General features: G+C 47.9%; 1 protein-coding gene across 6 annotated transcripts in view; it reads right to left on the reverse strand.

Moving 5' to 3' along the window:
• Positions 1 to 18,048, reverse strand: part of SHROOM3 (shroom family member 3) — a 233,965-nt gene that overhangs the window by 38,713 nt on the left and 177,204 nt on the right. For 4 of the 6 annotated variants that reach the window (XM_060278375.2, XM_035114001.3, XM_060278377.2 and 1 more), the window contains one exon: positions 12,215 to 12,346. The exons of the other annotated variants lie outside the window; for them this stretch is intronic. In XM_060278375.2, the coding sequence (XP_060134358.2) occupies positions 12,215 to 12,346 (132 nt within the window). The remainder of the gene's footprint in view (positions 1 to 12,214; positions 12,347 to 18,048) is intronic. 6 annotated transcript variants of the gene reach the window in all.

An 18,048-nucleotide genomic window follows, 5' to 3' on the forward strand; every position in this document is an offset into this window, starting at 1 on the left:
AATTCTGCCAACACCACACCAAAGGTTTGCAGAGAGGATAGTAAAAACTAAAGCACTTAGAAGCTTATTAGGATTTCAGTTGCACAAAGCCACAATCCTCTATAAAAAAAATTGTTGGTTGCAATCAAGATGAAGCCACATTGCTGACAATAGCATGCTGGGAATTAGGCCAAGCTAATGCAGCTTGATTCCTCCATCCTAAGCCTGTCTTTTTAGGTTCCTAGAACTCTGTTATCATGTGCCAAGGCTGGGTTGGAAGGGAAATGTGATAAGCACAGCATTATTCCACCAAAGTAGCACCACTTCCAGAGGTGCTCTTTCACATTTAAGGAGGTGGGAAACAGTTGGGTTTTTGAGTGGAGAATACAGTCATACCTCGGATTACAGACACTTCAGGTTGCGCGTTTTCAGGTTGTGCACCGCGCCGAACCTGGAAGTACCGGAACGGGTTACTTTTGGGTTTTGGTGCTCGCGCATGCACAGAAAAGCTAAATCGTGCTTTGCTCATGTGCAGAAGTGCCGAATCACGACTCGCGTGTGCGCAGACATGGCGCTGTGGGTTGCGAACATGCCTCCCGCACGGATCATGTTTGCAACCCGAGCGTCCACTGTACAGCAATGTTGAAAGGCCAGCTCTTGCTTATATGCAAAATTAAACTGCAAAAAAGCAATGCAATATTAGCAAAGTTGTCATTGATACAAGCCAGCCAACTCTTTATTTAATGCAAAGGTATCTTTGCCTTTAGCAGGTATGTCTAACCCTCATTTAGTGCTTTAAAGCAAGTCATTCAGTGGTTAAAACCAGTGGCTCGTTCAAAGAGCCTGGTGGTTTGCTTCTGAGGAACAGGGGTGCTCCACTTCTTCTTCTTCTTCTTCTTCTTCTTCTTCTTCTTCTTCTTCTTCTTCTTCTTCTTCTTCTTCTTCTTCTTCTTCTTCTTCTTCTTCTTCTGCGACCACTCGTAGCCTAGTAAGATTCTTTTCCATAAGCACGGTTTTAACAATGAGTCTGTAAGTGACTGTGGAGGCCAATTCTGGAACCATACGTCCTTCCACAGTGGGGACATCGGTCTCCGGGCGGGAGTTGATCATTGTGTGGATTTGCCAAGCGTGCCTTCCTCTTAGAACATTTCTCCCTTGCGTCCTGAGTTCGAGTGTCTTCAAAGCCCATGACACCTTTGGTAAAGGCTGTTCTCCAACTGGAGCGCTCGCAGGCAAGTGTTTTCCAATTGTTGGTGTTTATGCTACAGTACATTTTTTTTAGATTTGTCTTGAGACAGCCTTTAAACCTATTTTGTTGACCACCAGCATTACACTTTCCATTTTTAAGTTCGGAATAGAGTAGTTGCTTTGGAAGACGATCATCAGGCATCCGAACAACATGACCAGTCCGACGAAGTTGATGTTGAAGAATCGTTGCTTCAACACTGGTGATCTTTGCTTCTTATACTACACTGGTATTAGTTCACCTGTCTTCCCAAGCCCTGAGACCTAGGTATTTTGCCCCAGGCCTTAAGTTTTCCTCCCCCCATTTTAAAACTTTGCTTACAGGGTGGCCTTCTGAAAGTCCATCTGAATTCATCTATACATAAATATTAGCACCTGCAAAGTTCATGCAGATGTGTGTCATGAGCTACAGCCCTTCTCCCTGAAACTATTTTCCCCCAGTCATTTTTCTCTTGGCAGGGATTTCTTCTGCTTTTAGAGAGGCTCACTGGTAGAGAGAGAAAAATAGATGGGGAGCAGCTTGGCACTTTCCTCCAAACAACTCATGCTCTACTGCACATGTGCTCTGCTTTGTAGGGATTTGACAACAATTGATGGGACTACCAGCATTACGCCTAGCTTGCCACAAAGTGCAAGCATGCACATCAGTGCCACCATCCAAATTAAGTACAGTGTAATAATTTCCAATTATTGCTTAAATTAAATATGGCTATCTACTGCTTTGCATACTGAAAGTACCCCACGTATTTGAAGGTCTAAAAAAGGAGTGCATTGTCTTATTTTTTTTTCCTCCTGAAGTGTCCCTAGTGTACAGAGGCATGTTGGAGTTTTGTGCATAAAATAATTTTTAAAATAAATAAATGAGTAGCATCTCAATTAATAAATATTAATAACAACTAAGCTGCGTTGGCCATGCCTTGCTAGAGCATCCCTGCCTCTTTCCTTTTGATCTAAAAACAAAATTCTCCTTGGGGTATCTTGCAGCACCAAGACAGGAACCGAGGCAGTGAACGTGAAGTTAAACAGAACCATGCTGGATGTTGCCAGGTCATAGGCCACAAAGCCCCCAAGTTTCCCAGAAGACTAAAAACAGCTATTTTATCCTTTCTGCAATTTCACACATTGCTATGCCATCTCATTAATCTTTCTGTGTTTACACAAGTAAATGAGAGGCATGTCTGCAGTCAGTGGCAATGGCCAAGGCTACAGAGGCAAAGCCTGGAATTCCCTCCTACTCAAACATTCTTCTCCAGTGGAGCTGTTTCCTGTTTGCAAGCACTGAACAAATGTATACTCTCCATCCACACTGCAACACAGGGTGGATTTCAGAAAGGTGCCTTCCAAGGGCACAAACAAGAGAGCTACTTAGGTAAGCCAGAGTAGGGCATATGGACGGACGGATTGATCCATCATCTATCTATCTATCTATCGAAGCGTAAAAAAGCAGCATCAAATAATCCCGAATGAATTCTGTATACTTAGAACCTTAATAAAATAACTGCATGTCCAATGAGTTCCAATGGAAACCCTCCGAAAGAGCACAAGAATGCAACTTATTGAGCATTTCTAGTAAGGTTACATCTCACCTAGGATACTCAAATTGTTCTGCCCCTATGGAAGGTTTCCATTAAAATGCCCTGGGCGTTTCACAATTGGATAAGACTTTCCTGTCATATCCAATTTGGCCCTTGGATTGCGTTCTGACAAGCACACTTAAAAGCGAAAATCAAAACTGGCAGGTGTTTTAAACTCCCACTTTGTTTTAATATTGTTCAGGATATTCAACTGTTATTGATTTTTGAGCTGTTGTCAATTCAAACTCTCCCTCTCTCCTTCCTTCTCTCTCTCAACACACACACACACACACACACACACACACACACACACACACACACACACGTTATAGGCAGATACAGGCAACAACTGATTTGTGCGCGTCCCATTGACACACAATTGTGCATGCGCGCACAGCACCGAACCCAGAAGTGACCAAAAAACATCACTAAAATGCCACTAAAAGGGTAGGGTGGGTTGAAACAGGGGCAAAATGCTTTATGCGGATCCTGTCAACGCGCGCAGGGGTCCAGAATGTAACCTCTGCACAAAACAAGGATTGCCTGTACTTCTGAGTTTAAGAGAAGCTCAGAACTGCTATAAATGTGTAGGATTTGTCATCAACATAAAAAGAAGTAAAGTTAAGGCCAAAAGAAAACCAAAACCAAAAGGCCACTTTTTTTCTGAGTGAAACCTTGTGTCCTCAAAGGCCAAATCTGCACACAGAAAAAGCAACAATTTTCCATTTGCTGACAAGTCTTGACACATTAGCTTTAGCTAATCATTGTGCTTCCATGCGCATTTAAAGCACCCAATATGTGAATCTGACCTGTGTCATACTGCATTAAAATCATCAAAGAATGGCCATTTGCAAAACCTGGCCTTTTCTTTCTGCTGATGTTTTAACCGTCTCTGATGCAAGTGCCTTATGCTCAGTGCTTTTGCCTGCAAAAGAAGATATTATACTCTAGCAGTACAGACCCAGGTGACTAGAGTGTATGTGTGTATCTAGAGCTTTTCAAACTTTTCATGTTGGTGACACACTTTTCAGACATGAATCATTTCGTGACACAGTAATTTAGTTTTACTAGCAAACCAGAGGTTAAACTAGCCCATTATAAGAGCATTTGCACGACACACCTACACACTGCAGCCGACACACTAACGTGTCGCGACAGAGTTTGGAAAGCTCTGATCTAGAGAGAGAAAGACCGACCAACCGAGAAAGAATGCAGTGGTACCTCCGGTTGCGGACAGGATCCATTCCAGAGCTCCAGTCGGATCCCAAGGTTTCCGCAACCGGAGGTGTTGCTTCTGCACATGGCGCGATAGAGCACTTCTGTGCATGCGGTGAAACCTGGAAAAAATACTTCTGGGTTTGCCGCTTTCGCAACCCGAGGGTAACATAAGCCGAGATTCTACTGTATAGATATATATAGAGAGAGACAAGAGACAGACAGACAGACGTACACAACTGTACAATTCTATGACTCAACAGCCATTTCTTCCCTGCCCCACCTCAATCCACACACATATCCAATGATCATATTTTCAAAGACACTTACTGTACAAGAAAAAGCAAACATGTGTTTTGTATTGGGAACAAAGTTTACGGACATTTACAGCGACTGCACCACAGAATTCTTTTTCTGTTTTTCTTTTCATGCTCATGCTATTGTAGTGCCCTGCTTTTTAAAATATGTGAGCGTAGTTCTGGGGTGTGGCAGCCAAGCAAACGCCACCCACACATTCCTGCAGCCAAGTAATGCCAGCATCTGCCAACACATTTAGACACAAGGAAAGAAAGTGTGGAGGAGGACAAGAAAGAAAACAGGCACACAAAGACAGAACCAGGATATCCTGCAGTGGGAAGGAGGCTTGGGGGACAAAGTTGGTAAGGCGATTCCTTTTATTTACCTTATGGCTTTAAAGCTCTCTTATCGACTATACTGCTACAATATAAAGGACTCACATTTCTTCCTTTGTCTCACCCATCTTCTAAGAACCTTATACCACATACTGAATGCAACCAACAGAAGGCAAATGTCCACACTAATAAGAATACAGGGAACATAAGTTGCCACCTAAAAAAAATAATTCACGCATGGCAGGCAGAAGTTCTCTGCTGTTCCCACTGCCAAAGAGGCAAGGTGCTGTCCAGTTTAAAAAGAAAATGTCACAGGGAGCTTGGGAAACGGATGCATCACAGCGTTTGAAATTAGCCAGGCGCCAGGCACATTTTGCATCTGGCTATTGGCCACTTGTGACCAAGTGAAGATGCCCAGGTGCCAGGATGGTGCCTGATGTCTCCACCATCTGGAGGTGCATGCCCGGGGATCCTTGGATCTTGCCTGTTTTCACACACTAACAACACATCCTGAAGGAATCTATCTGCAATATTTTATCTGCACAATCAGAACGAATGTCAGGAACCAAAAAGTTGTATGGAAGAATACAACTTTTGAGCCATCTGGCCCCCGAATGGCAACTAGACATTCTGTTTTGGCAACTGCAACCCTGGTTTAAGGAAGGAGCCATTTGGCACTAAGCTTATACAGTCATACCTCATGTTACGTCCGCTTCAGGTTGCGTGTTTTCATCTTGTGTCCCGCGGCAACCTGCAAAAGCGCCAAATCGCAGACAAGGCGCTTTGAGTTGCGGGCTTTTCAGGTTACAGACGGGCCTCTGAAATGGATCCCATCCATAACACGAGGTACCACTGTATATCTGAGTTTATAACATTGACACATGAAATCCTTCTTTGGGTAGCGGGCTTTAATTTATAGGGCTCCAAGGGACCTGAGCATCATGTAGTAGCTAGATTCTTGATGAATCGCCAGCAGTTGCTGGGGACCACAAGTGAGGAGAGGACTGCTACACTCAAGACCTGCTTCTGGGTTTCCCATTGGGGGCATCCGGTTGGTTGCCGTGAGAACAGCATGCTGGGCTAGATGGGCATTTGTCCTAATCCAACATGGCCCTTCTTATAATAAAATCCTAGAATTGTAGGGCTGGAAGGCACCTTGAGGATCATCTAGTCCAGTTTTGGGACTACAATTCCCATCATCCCTGACCACTGGTCCTGTTAGCTAGGGATGATGGGAGTTGTAGTCCCAAAACAGCTGGAGGACCAAGTTTGTCCAGCCCCTTGCAAGGCAGGAATATGCAGCTGTCCCATACGGGGATCAAACTTGCAACCTTGCTGTTATCAGCATCAAACTCCAACCAACTGAGCTATCCTGTTCTTAAGAATACAGCCCTGAAGGCAGCCCTGTTTAGGGAAGCTTTTAAGGTTTAATAGATTATTGTATTTTAATATCCTTCTGGAAGCTGCCCAGAGTGGCTGGGGAAACCCAGCCAGATGGGCGGGGTATAAGTAATAAATTATTATTATTATTATTATTATTATTATTATTATTATTATTATTATTATTATTACCTCTGGATATGAACGGGATCCGTTCTGGAGCCCCGTACGCATCCAGAGCAGTGCTTACCCTGAAGCGCCGAATCTGTGCATGCTCCCCGCATAATTTGGCACTTCTGCGCATGCACATGGTGTCATTTGGTGCGTCTGCGCATGCGCAAATCACCAAACCCAGAAATAACCCATTCCGTTACTTCCGGGTTTGGCGCATACATAACCCGTGTTGTATGCAACCCACAGCATTCGTATCTAGAGGTATGACTGTACAGAATCTTGCATTCCCAACTCTACTCATCACCTTAAACTACATTGTTCAGATTATACAATTAAAAAATTTTCTCCATAGGGAAAGGGGAGTGCAGGGGAAACAGAAGAGGTAAAAGAGTAAGAGAAGTAGAAAACAAGCGGAGATGGAACTGGAAAACAACCAAGCCACACCTGAAACTTCTTCTATTAGCCAAACCTTTCTGAGGAACATCAGCAACCAGGATCTCGAGATCTCTCTTCCCAACCGCTCTTCTACCAAGGCAGCTGAAAAGACCCATCACCAATGCCCAGAAGCTGAGCTTTGCCCACAACACAAGACTTGACTTTTGCACTGTCTCCTCTCTCCAGCCCTGTGCTGGAGGAGTAACAGGTAGCTGGGAAGGACCTTGGAGGAAGTGGGGTAATTGCCATGATCTAATCAGTGTCTTGCTGATTATCCGTTCCTCCTCCAGAAAAGGTGAGACTTGGGTGGTTTACAAGAAGAGTATTTGGCCCACACCTCCAACTACATAGCACTGCATCCTCCACTTCAATAAGGCTGAGCTGGTTCCGCATGTGTGCGGGCACAGAGGGGAAAGGCATCTATTTTTTCATCTAGTAATTCAGATTTTTCTCCCCACCCTTCGATGTTTCTGCTCTGTCATGCAGTAAGGGAACAGCCCCCATGTTCTGAACCTCAGGGATGTTTCAGTCTTGCTTCTGTTCAGTGCTCAGTATCCTTAGGAGATGTCATAAAATCCAGAAAGTGGAAGGAGCCATATTGCAGAGCATTCAGTAACAAGAGTTTATGGAACCCAGGAACACTCACATACACTGTTGCAGTTAAACAGTTGATAGCAGGGTTTCCCAAACTTGGGTCTCCAGCTGTTTTTGGACTACAGCTCCTATTGTCCCTAGGTAGGAAGACCAGGGGTCAGGGATGATGGGAATTGTAGTCTGGAAACAGCTGGAGACCCAAGTTTGGGAAATACTGGTCAATAGGATGGAAGGCAAGTCATTGCCCCCTCATCAGCCGAAGAACCACCTGGACGATGTTGTACAATGACTCTATAGGTTAGCTTATTTGCAACCCTGGCCACTTCCTCCATGGTGGCTTACGTATCTAGTACTGATTGGCATCAGCAATGTTTGGGAAGAACATTGTCTGGGAAATTTTTTCCCAGTGCTTTGTTTTTCCCATGGAAAATTTTCAAATTTCATAAACTCATTAGTAACAATGAATGCAATTCCAGTTGCAAATGCAATACAGTGGTACCTCGGTTTATGAACACAATTGGTTCCGGAAGTCTGTTCATAAACTGAAGCATTCATAAACTGAAGCGAACTTTCCCATTAAAGTAATGGAAAGTGGATTAATCTGTTCCAGATGGTCCGTGGAGTACTTAAACTGAAGCGTTCATAAACTGAAGCGAACTCTCCCATTGAAAGTTGTCACAGTGGCCTGGGTGGGCTACTTCAGAGTAACGACTCCACACAGCTCTGCATTTTATCCTTTTATTGGTGCTGTGTATTTACAGTGCTAAAGGCAGTGCTATTTACAGAGATACTGTGTTTCTCATATTATAAGACATGTCTTATATTAATTTTTTCCTCAAAAAAACACGACATGGCTTATTTTCAAGGGATGTCTTATTTTTTAATAAAGTGCACGCGGGCGCTGTTTGCCGGGCTTGTCAAGCCCAGCAAGGAGCGCCCGCCGATCTTCTGTGACAGGCGGGGGTGGGGGGAGAGCAGAGAACGATCTCCGCTTCCCCCCCACCCCCGCCCGTCACACAGCACAGGTCCGAAGATTGGCGGGCGCTGTTTGCCGGGCTTCTCAAGCCCAGCAAGGAGCGCCCGCCGATCTTTGGTGACAGGCGGGGGTGGGGGGAGAGCGGAGAACGATCTCCGCATCCCCCCATCCCCGCCTGTCACACAGCACAGGTCCGAAGATCGGCGGGCGCTGTTTGCCGGGCTTGTCAAGCCCAGCAAGGAGCGCCCGCCGATCTTCGGTGACAGGCGGGGGTGGGGGGAGAGCGGAGAACGATCTCCGCTTCCCCCCCACCCCCGCCCGTCACACAGCACAGGTCCGAAGATCGGAGGGCGCTGCTTGCCGGGCTTGTCAAGCCCAGCAAGGAGCGCCCGCCGATCTTTGGTGACAGGCGGGGGTGGGGGGAGAGCGGAGAACGATCTCCGCTTCCCCCCCACCCCCGCCCGTCACACAGCACAGGGCCGAAGATCGGCGGGCGCTGTTTGCCGGGCTTGTCAAGCCCAGCAAGGAGCGCCCGCCGATCTTTGGTGACAGGCGGGGGTGGGGGGAGAGCGGAGAACGATCTCCGCTTCCCCCCCACCCCCGCCTGTCACACAGCACAGGGCCGAAGATCGGCGGGCGCTGTTTGCCGGGCTTGTCAAGCCCAGCAAGGAGCGCCCGCCGATCTTTGGTGACAGGCGGGGGTGGGGGGAGAGCGGAGAACGATCTCCGCTTTCCCCACCCCACCCCGCCCGTCACACAGCACAGGGCCGAAGATCGGTGGGCGCTGTTTGCCGGGCTTGTCAAGCCCAGCAAGGAGCGCCCGCCGATCTTTGGTGACAGGCGGGGGTGGGGGGAGAGCGGAGAACGATCTCCGCTTCCCCCCCACCCCCGTCCGTCACACAGCACAGGGCCGAAGATCGGCGGGCGCTGTTTGCCGGGCTTGTCAAGCCCAGCAAACAGCGCCCGCCGATCTTCGGTGACAGGCGGGGTGGGGGGAGAGCGGAGAACGATCTCCGCTTCCCCCCCACCCCCGCCTGTCACACAGCACAGGGCCGAAGATCGGCGGGCGCTGTTTGCCGGGCTTGTCAAGCCCAGCAAACAGCGCCCGCCGATCTTCGGTACCAGGCGGGGGTGGGGGGAGAGCGGAGAACGATCTCCGCTTCCCCCCCACCCCCACCTGTCACACAGCACAGGGCCGAAGATCGGCGGGCGCTGTTTGCCGGGCTTGTCAAGCCCAGCAAGGAGCGCCCGCCGATCTTTGGTGACAGGCGGGGGTGGGGGGAGAGCGGAGAACGATCTCCGCTTCCCCCCCACCCCCGCCTGTCACACAGCACAGGGCCGAAGATCGGCGGGCGCTGTTTGCCGGGCTTGTCAAGCCCAGCAAGGAGCGCCCGCCGATCTTCGGTGACAGGCGGGGGTGGGGGGAGAGCGGAGAACGATCTCCGCTTCCCCCCCACCCCCGTCCGTCACACAGCACAGGGCCGAAGATCAGCGGGCGCTGTTTGCCGGGCTTGTCAAGCCCAGCAAACAGCGCCTGCCGATCTTCGGTGACAGGCGGGGGTGGGGGGAGAGCGGAGAACGATCTCCGCTTCCCCCCCCACCCCCGCCCGTCACACAGCACAGGGCCGAAGATCGGCGGGCGCTGTTTCCCGGGCTTGTCAAGCCCAGCAAGGAGCGCCCGCCGATCTTCGGCTCTGTCCCCCGATGCGCTACGGCTCGGGGAAGCAGGCAGGGAGCTCCTGCTGGGTCCCGCGGCTTCGCCTCTCGCTCGGTCGGGGCTTTGCGATAGTGCTTATTTTCGGGGTATGTCTTATTTTTAACCAACCCTTTGAAATCCTGTCATGGCTTATTTTTTGGGGATGCCTTAAAATATGAGAAACACGGTACATCTTATCTGTTTTCTTCAGTACCTCCGAATGGAGTTTGGCGCGTTCTTCTCCAACATAAAAGCTTGGGGAGACCCAGCCTCTTCCCCCGACGTTTCTTGTGCAATTCCAGAGTCGGTGGGATTGGCCTTCCCCCCTTGCTCCCCCCTTCCTGTCCCACCTTGGGCAATGGCTCTGCTACCTTGCCTGAGCCTCGGACACCACTTCCTGCTTCTCCACTTGAGTCGGAACTCTCCCTGCTTTCCCCAGCGCTCGGAGATGGGCTGGAACTCAAGATGGGAGGGACCTCCCGATATCCCTTGTCCCTCACAAAAGTAATGGAAAGTGGATTAATCCATTCCAGACGGGTCCACGGAGTACTCAACCTGAAGCGTACTTAACCCGAAGCATGGGTGTAATTGGTTCCGGAAGTCTGTTCATAAACTGAAGCATTCATAAACTGAAGCAAACTTTCCCATTGAAAGTAATGGAAAGTGAATTAATCCGTTCCAGATGGGTCCGCGGCGTTCGTAAACCGAAAATCCGTAAACCGAGGTGTTCATAAACCGAGGTTCCACTGTATTGGGCAAGCCTGGCTGTTTCAAAGTTGAAGTACATTAGTCCCAATCTCTGTGGTGTAGTATGACAATAATAATAATAATCATAGGGTACTTTTTGAAAAAGCTGTGTTTCCTAAATACAATTAAGATAAATGCTAGTTAAATGAGAGATCTCTCTCTCTCTCTCTCTCGGACAGCAGAAAAATTTCCCATGCAAAGTGAAAATTTCCTGATGCAAATTACCCTAATGGCCTCTTTCCCTAAAGAGAGAGCAAATTTTCATTTGTTATAGTGGAGTGCATATGTCTTCTCTTCTGGAAAAAAAAAACGGAAATAAATCTAATGGCTTTTAGCAATTTCCTCCGTGCTCCAGCCCACAACCTATCCTGTGTAAGCATTTTCTTTCCGAGGATATTGTGTCAGCCGCATTTGGAAGATAAGATGTATCGGGGATAAAGCTGGGAAACAATGGCAACAGGTACTCATCGTACTACGTACCTAATTTGCCCTGGAAACTGTAAAATCTTCCCATCCGAAATGGAAAACCAGAAAGGCCACATTACTAATTAGCTAGCAATGCCCTGCTATTGTGTGAAGTGTTTCCTTACCAGCCTTGGGCTTCCCCAAAGGGCAGCTGGTGCCAGCCAGGAAACTCTCCATGCAGCAGAAAGGAGCTGTGTGACAGCCACTGTTAAGTAACGCACTGTTAAGTAATAGAAGGCTGGAGTGGAAAGTCACCCTGAATATGTGGCCAGTGCGTAACTTAACCGCCATGTAGAGTTGCCCAAAGGAGCTGTCCATACAAAGCATATATCTTGCATACATTGTGTGCCTCGGGCTCCAATGTGCAATATGAAAAGTTGCTTTTAGCACCCACTGATATGGCGCAGGAGAAAAAGAAAGGCAGAAAACAGGAGTAGACAGAGGAAGAGCATGTGTTGTTCCCTCTGACATACTTCTGGCGGGGGAAGGGACCAACAAGTTCAATCTGCACACTCTGTTAACGGAAGCCTTCTGATCTACACCCTCATTTGGGATTTCTTTTAAAGACTCCCAAAGTTATCAAAGTATGCTAGATACTACCAAGCACAGACAAAAAGAATGGCCAAAATTATCTTGTATAGGGCAAGTGGCTCTAAAGCAAGGCTGGGGAGCAGGTGGAACTAAATTTCTCGAGGTGGAACTAAATTTCTTGAGCCCCCCACACCACTTTGACAAGTAAATGTCTACGCCTGGTGTCAGTAAGAAGTCAGGTAACTTAGCTTCAAAGGAAATATTTGTGAGTGCAACCTTAAGAGTACTGTATGCTCCCTACTTTATTCCTTCCTTCCAGACCAGGTGGAGTTGAAGCCAGGATGCTAAGGGGGGGAAAGAGGAGCTGATTCCAGTGGGCCTTGGATTTGCTGCTAATTTTAAAGTGCACCCAAGGCTCGCAGAAGCACAATCTGGGGCACACTTTAATGTTCCCGGTGGTTCCTTTGCAGCTGCATCTTTTAACTGCCCCACAACCACACATGCCCGGCCTGAAGTATAGAAGAAAGAATCAGAAGTGCAGCAACATTGGCAGAAATGTTCCACTCCTCACCTGTTCCTTAAGCGCAGTTTATGTCCAGCAGGCCATGGTGTTTTGCTGTATTGCAAGTCAGACCTGAGACACTCTGAGCTGAGGGAACGGGAAGCTGTAATCTCAGTATGTCCTTTTGCTGCAAAGGTATCCCTGGGAAAAGAAACAGACCAAAGAGAGGGAGCTTGAGGATGGTGCAATCACACTTCAGCAAGGATGAAATAATGCCTCTCTTTTTAATATAATGCATTAGAGACCACAGGTGCATATACCGTACTTGATGCTAATATTTATTTGAGTATTTCTATCCCACCTTCCAGTATGAAGACCACGGAGGTGTTAACAATACAATAATGAAATAATCATAAAACAACCAGTTAAAAGGAAATGGAACAACACAATAAAAAGCCATGAGACATAAAAACCAGCAAGATGCAGGTTTGATTCAAAGCAGGATCTTCTGAAAGCCTGAGAGAGAGAGCAAAATCTGTACTTCAAAGCAAGTCTGTTGAGCTCAATGGGAGCTACTCCTGGGTAAAGCATGCGCAGGATTGTAGAATCAGGTTGCCTAAATCCCACTGAAGCATCCTGAATGCAACTTTGCAATTATATAGCCGGATGTGCCAAAGCAAGTCCTACGTAAGTTCAAAGGGGAGGGGTATAACTCCCTAATAAATGTGCAAAAGGAAAAAGAAAGCGGTCAAAGGAGAGAGTTTTTAGACAGTTATGGCTCCCATAATTGAACCCATTAGTAGAAGGAGCAGAGCGTTTGGATTGCAGTTTAAAGATGGGTGCTGTGAATAGAGCTGAATGCTACTTCCTTGTCCTATGCCACAGTTGCTATAACTCTCGGTCAACTGAGATAGAGGTTTGTTATTTCCACGAACTTAATACAGTAGTAGCATGGGAGTTCAAAACAAAACACAGCAGCAACCCTCTCTTATTCCAATCCTGGTTGCTCACACATATACTGCACCAACCTCAATCTGCAACAGACACATACCAATTTAGTATTTTCAGAACTATTGATAATGTATCCTAACTTTATCCCAAAGTGCAGAAAGACTGCACCCCTCCAGATTGGGTGGGTTTTGTTTTGTCTTGCACAGGTGAATTATTCTGCAACACCTCACTGGTGCAATAATAGTGCATTAGTGGTGGGTTTACATCAGACCACCCACATAGCTATTCTGCAATGCTTCTCCAGTGTTACTGCACTATTGCCGTTTGGAGGAGCTGCAGTGCACTATAGAGCAACGAAAGCGGGACAAAAAACAACAACACCACAAATCAGAACATTTGTGGTACAGGAGCTCAGAATGAAGTTACCAGACATGCACAGACTTGAAACATGCACAGTACAGTGGACGCTCGGGTTGCGAACGTGATCCGTGCAGGAGGCACGTTCGCAACCCGCAGTGCTGCGTCTGCGCATGCACAGGTCGCAATTCGGCGCTTCTGCACATGCACAAAGCGCGCTTTAGTGGTTCTGCACATGTGCGAGCATCAAAACCTGGAAGTAACCCGTTCGGGTACTTCCGGGTTCGGCGCGGGACGCAACCTGAAAAGTCGCAACCTGAAGCGCCTGTAACCCGAGGTATGACTGTATGTTTGCCCCACAAACATGCACAGCATGTTTGCCCCACAACCTTTGCACGTATTAACAGTACAGTCATACCTCGGGTTACAGACGCTTCAGGTTGCGTCTTTTCAGGTTGTGTCCCGCGCCGAACCCGGAAGTACCCGAACAGGTTGTGAACGCTGTGGGTTGTGAACGTGCCTCCTGCACGGATCACGTTCGCAACCTGAGCGTCCATTGTATTGAAAGTGAAACTGCATGTAACTGCCAGCATAGCTGCCAAGTTTTTCCTTTTCTCACGAGGAAGCCTATTCAGCATAAGGGAAAATCCCTTAAAAAAAGGGATAACTTGGCAGCTATGGTAACTGCCCCAATAACACCACAAGCACAAAATCATCATGAATGCAAAATAAAAAGGATGCTAGGAGGGGCCTGTTATCTGTGGCTACATGTGGCTGCCATTATATCCTCAGAAAGAAATAGGCTAAATACCAGGTGGAATTGTGGGTTGGAGACAGAAAATTACTAAAAGCAAATAGGGTTGCCATATTTTGAGAAGTAAAAATCCGGACAGTTGTTAAGCCCCCCATTTTTTTTTAAAGCAAAGGTTGGATGGCAGCTCTCCAGGACTTCAAGCAGGGCTTTCGACGAACCCCCTCACCGACGTTGCCGATAAATTATGAGACGAAAGGGTACAGGGGTAAAGCAATCCCCACTCCCTTACGCCTTAAAATACACCCCTCAATTCTGGGCTTCTCAGTAAAGAGAGTCTAATTCCAGCTTTCATGGCCTGATCTCACAAACAACTCAGGGCTATTTGAATGAACAACCTCTTGCCTACAGAACAGGGGCTCCCTCAACTCAGATCCCAACTGTATCAGTCTGCCATATCACCCTGGCAAACTTGTGGCACTCTAGGTTTTCACCATACTGCCCTTCCTGTGTGACTCTAGGACACAAACTATCGCTTTTCCTTAGGTAAGTTTTGCCCTTTTCTGAGTCTCCACCTCTGTGAGTTTTAATACGCTGCTGGAATAACCAAGACGATACTCTTTGGCACAAAAAGAAGATGAATTTTATTTTCTTGAAAACATAGTTTTTTTCTTTTCTTAACGATGCATAAGTTTACAAGCTTAGTTACAATTATACATTAACTCTGTCAGACTTTAACTTCAAGTTACCACAAGCCTAACCTAAACCACCACTATCCTGGCCCCACACCATTCTTCTTCCCTCTTCGCCACCACACTCCCACTCTTCCTCTTCCAACTGCCAAAATGATGCGCTGTCAGTTAAGCTGGAGGTGGATTAACTCTTTCTAATGCAGGGTGTAATAAATCTTCCATCCTGGGGCTAATCCGTTGCAGGGCTCTCTCCCAGTCAGGTCCAGCACTGAACCTGGGTCCTTCTCTGCACACAAAGCAATGCTCTGCCATGGAGTTATGGCAGCTCCCTGTACCTTCCGCAACAAAAGGATGCTACGCTGAAGAACCAAAGCTCCTGATCTTCAAGGCTGGGATGTAAAAGAACAGGGAAGAGAAACAGCGCAACAGAAAGCTGCGTGAGAAGGAGACGGTCTGTCTTTTCCTCCCCATCAATAAAAGAAGAAAAGAGTGCTGCTGACGAGGGTACTGGCATGGCTGTTCTATGTTTAGGGGGCTTATGGCTCAAGCCACATGCCATCCTGCGAGGCTTGGGGACGCTTCGGATAGCTGAGATTCCATTGCAGTGAGGGAAAAGAAAGAGCAGCCTTCTTTGAGGCAACCCAAACCCTCCCCTCACCCTCACCCCTCTCCACACGTGCCAGGCCAGGAATTTTAAGCCGCCACACCGTCCGTTAGAGCCAGGAAAGTGGCAGCGCCCGCAAGACTTTCACCCACTAGACGGGAGATTTCCAGCGCCCGGGCGGCATTCTTGCGCAAGCCTGTTGCCGTATGTCATGGCTGCGGTTCAAATCCTCCTTCAGCTGCTCAGCGCTCTTGGCCTCTCCTCTAAATCCCAGCCCGCTTAAGCTTCCTCGCTCGGCATGTGCTGCTTCTCCGCATAAGCCAGGAAGGGCCCTTTGGCGCGTTCGTGACTGAGGGTGCATGGTGGTGAAAAATCACTTGAGGTGGTCACCTGGCGTGAGCAAGCGAGCTGCCTTTCCCCCATCAGCCAAACAACTAGGTAGCAGACCAGGGGTCACGGAGCAGTTAAGAGAAGGGTCTGGCTTGCTGTGTTTGCCGTGAAGTCACACGCCCACTTTCAAATTTTACCTCACAAGAGCCAACTGTGATGGGAGGAAGAACGCATTGGGCTGAACCAAGGAAGAAGGCTTGTGTATGAATGAATCCCTGCTGAGCTGAGAGTGGCCATGAGCAAGTTGCTTCCTGCCACTTTAATCTGCCCTGCAGGGCTGTTATGAGGATAAAATAGGATAATCCTTCATATGCTGCCCTGAACTCCTGAAAGGAAGGGTAGGATACACAAAACAATGCACCTGTCAGATCCAGTCTGTAATGCAGGGGTGGCAAGGCTAGCCTAGTTTACAGGGCTGTTGTCAAGGATTAAGAGTGACGATGTTACATGAAGCAGCCCTACCTGACCTGGGATCTGCATATCCTAGGCCTTCCCCTTGCCGTACATTTAAAGCACTCTTATTCCACTTTAGACAGTCAGGGCTTATCCCAAAGAATTCTGGGAGCTGTGGCTCATTATGGGTGCTGAGAATTGATAGGAGACACGCACCCCCAATTCCCCTCATGCAGCTACAATTTCCAGAGTAGTTCAACCATCAGTCCCTCTTCCCAGTGGACTCTGCGAATCATAGCTCTGTTTGGGAAATAGGGGGTCGTCTGAAAACTTATAAAGAGGCTCCATTTTTCTACAAAGAGGTTATATATGGTAAAGAGAACCAGAGAATGTCCCAGATTTTAATGACCCCGTCTTTTATGACGGTGTCTTTTTATTTCCATCTAGTTGCTATAGGGAATCAATCTTGCAGGTATCACTAAAAGCTGCATTAGCTCTCCCATCCTCTAATACAATTATTATTATTATTAAAATTCATCTATTTTATATAACCAAATCACTGAATTAAGGGAACCATAGCTAGCCTATGTCCAGTTATTTATTCAATTTTAGTTATTACTTCTTCCCGTCCACCCCCTAAAATGCTTTTGGGGGCAGGCCCAAATAACCTAACATCTCTGACTCTCTCCTTATGCCCATTTAGGTCAGGGTTCTGTTCTCATAGGGGGCAACCAGATGCCAACAGAGAGATCGCAAGCAACAACAAATGCCAACAACTGAGAGACATACTGCCTCCGACCATGGAGGGAGGACATAGTCCTTGTGGCTTAAGGTCATCAATTTGCCTAATCCTCTTTTAAAACCAGCCTCACTGGTGGCCATCATTGCATCCTGTGGTACTAAACTCCATAGTTTTAACTATGCACTGTGCGTATCTCATTTTGCCTCTCTTGAATCGTCCAACATTCCCTTTCATCCAAAGACCCTGGGTTCCCACATTATGATATAAGTACACCTACTGATGATGATGATGACATGGGTGGCGCTGTGGGTTAAACCACAGAGCCAAGGGCTTGCCGATCAGAAGGTCGGTGGTTCGAATCCCCGCAACGGGGTGAGCTCCCAAATAACCTAACATCTCTGACTCTCTCCTTGGCACACACCCTACTTTTATGCCCACAACATCCACGGCCGGCCCTACAGCCAGGCTGGGTGGCGCAGGGCGCCACGCACCAGCTTGCCAGGGGGCGCATCGTAGCTGCGCCTGCCCTCCGGCCGCTCTTCCGCGCAGCAGTGCCCTCGGCAGTAGCACTGCGTGCTGAGCCCACCCGCCTGTCACGCAGCAGCACCCTCGGCAGCCGCGCTGTGTCTGCCCATTGCGCTGGGAAACGCGCACCACGGCGCCAGGGCGCCAGAGGTGCTTAAGACGGCCCTGACAACATCCCTTTACGGTAGGCTAAGTGGTAGTGCCTGTTGTCTTTGTCCATGAAGTTTTCTTAGCAGGGATACTGGAGTGGTTTGCCAGTTCCTGCTCCAGGTGGACCATAAAGAAGGCTGATCGCCAAATAATTGATGCTTTTGAATTGTGGTGCTGGAGGAGACTCTTGAGAGTCCTATGGACTGCGAGAAGATCAAACCTATCCATTCTTAAGGAAATCAGCCCTGAGTGCTCACTGGAAGGACAGGTCCTGAAACTGAAGCTCCAATACTTTGGCCACCTCATGAGAAGAGAAGACTCCCTGGAAAAGACCCTGATGCTGGGAAA

The sequence above is a fragment of the Zootoca vivipara genome, chromosome Z1 (assembly GCF_965207765.1).
Source record: "Zootoca vivipara chromosome Z1, rZooViv2.hap1.1, whole genome shotgun sequence".
Taxonomy (NCBI): Eukaryota; Metazoa; Chordata; class Lepidosauria; order Squamata; family Lacertidae; genus Zootoca; species Zootoca vivipara.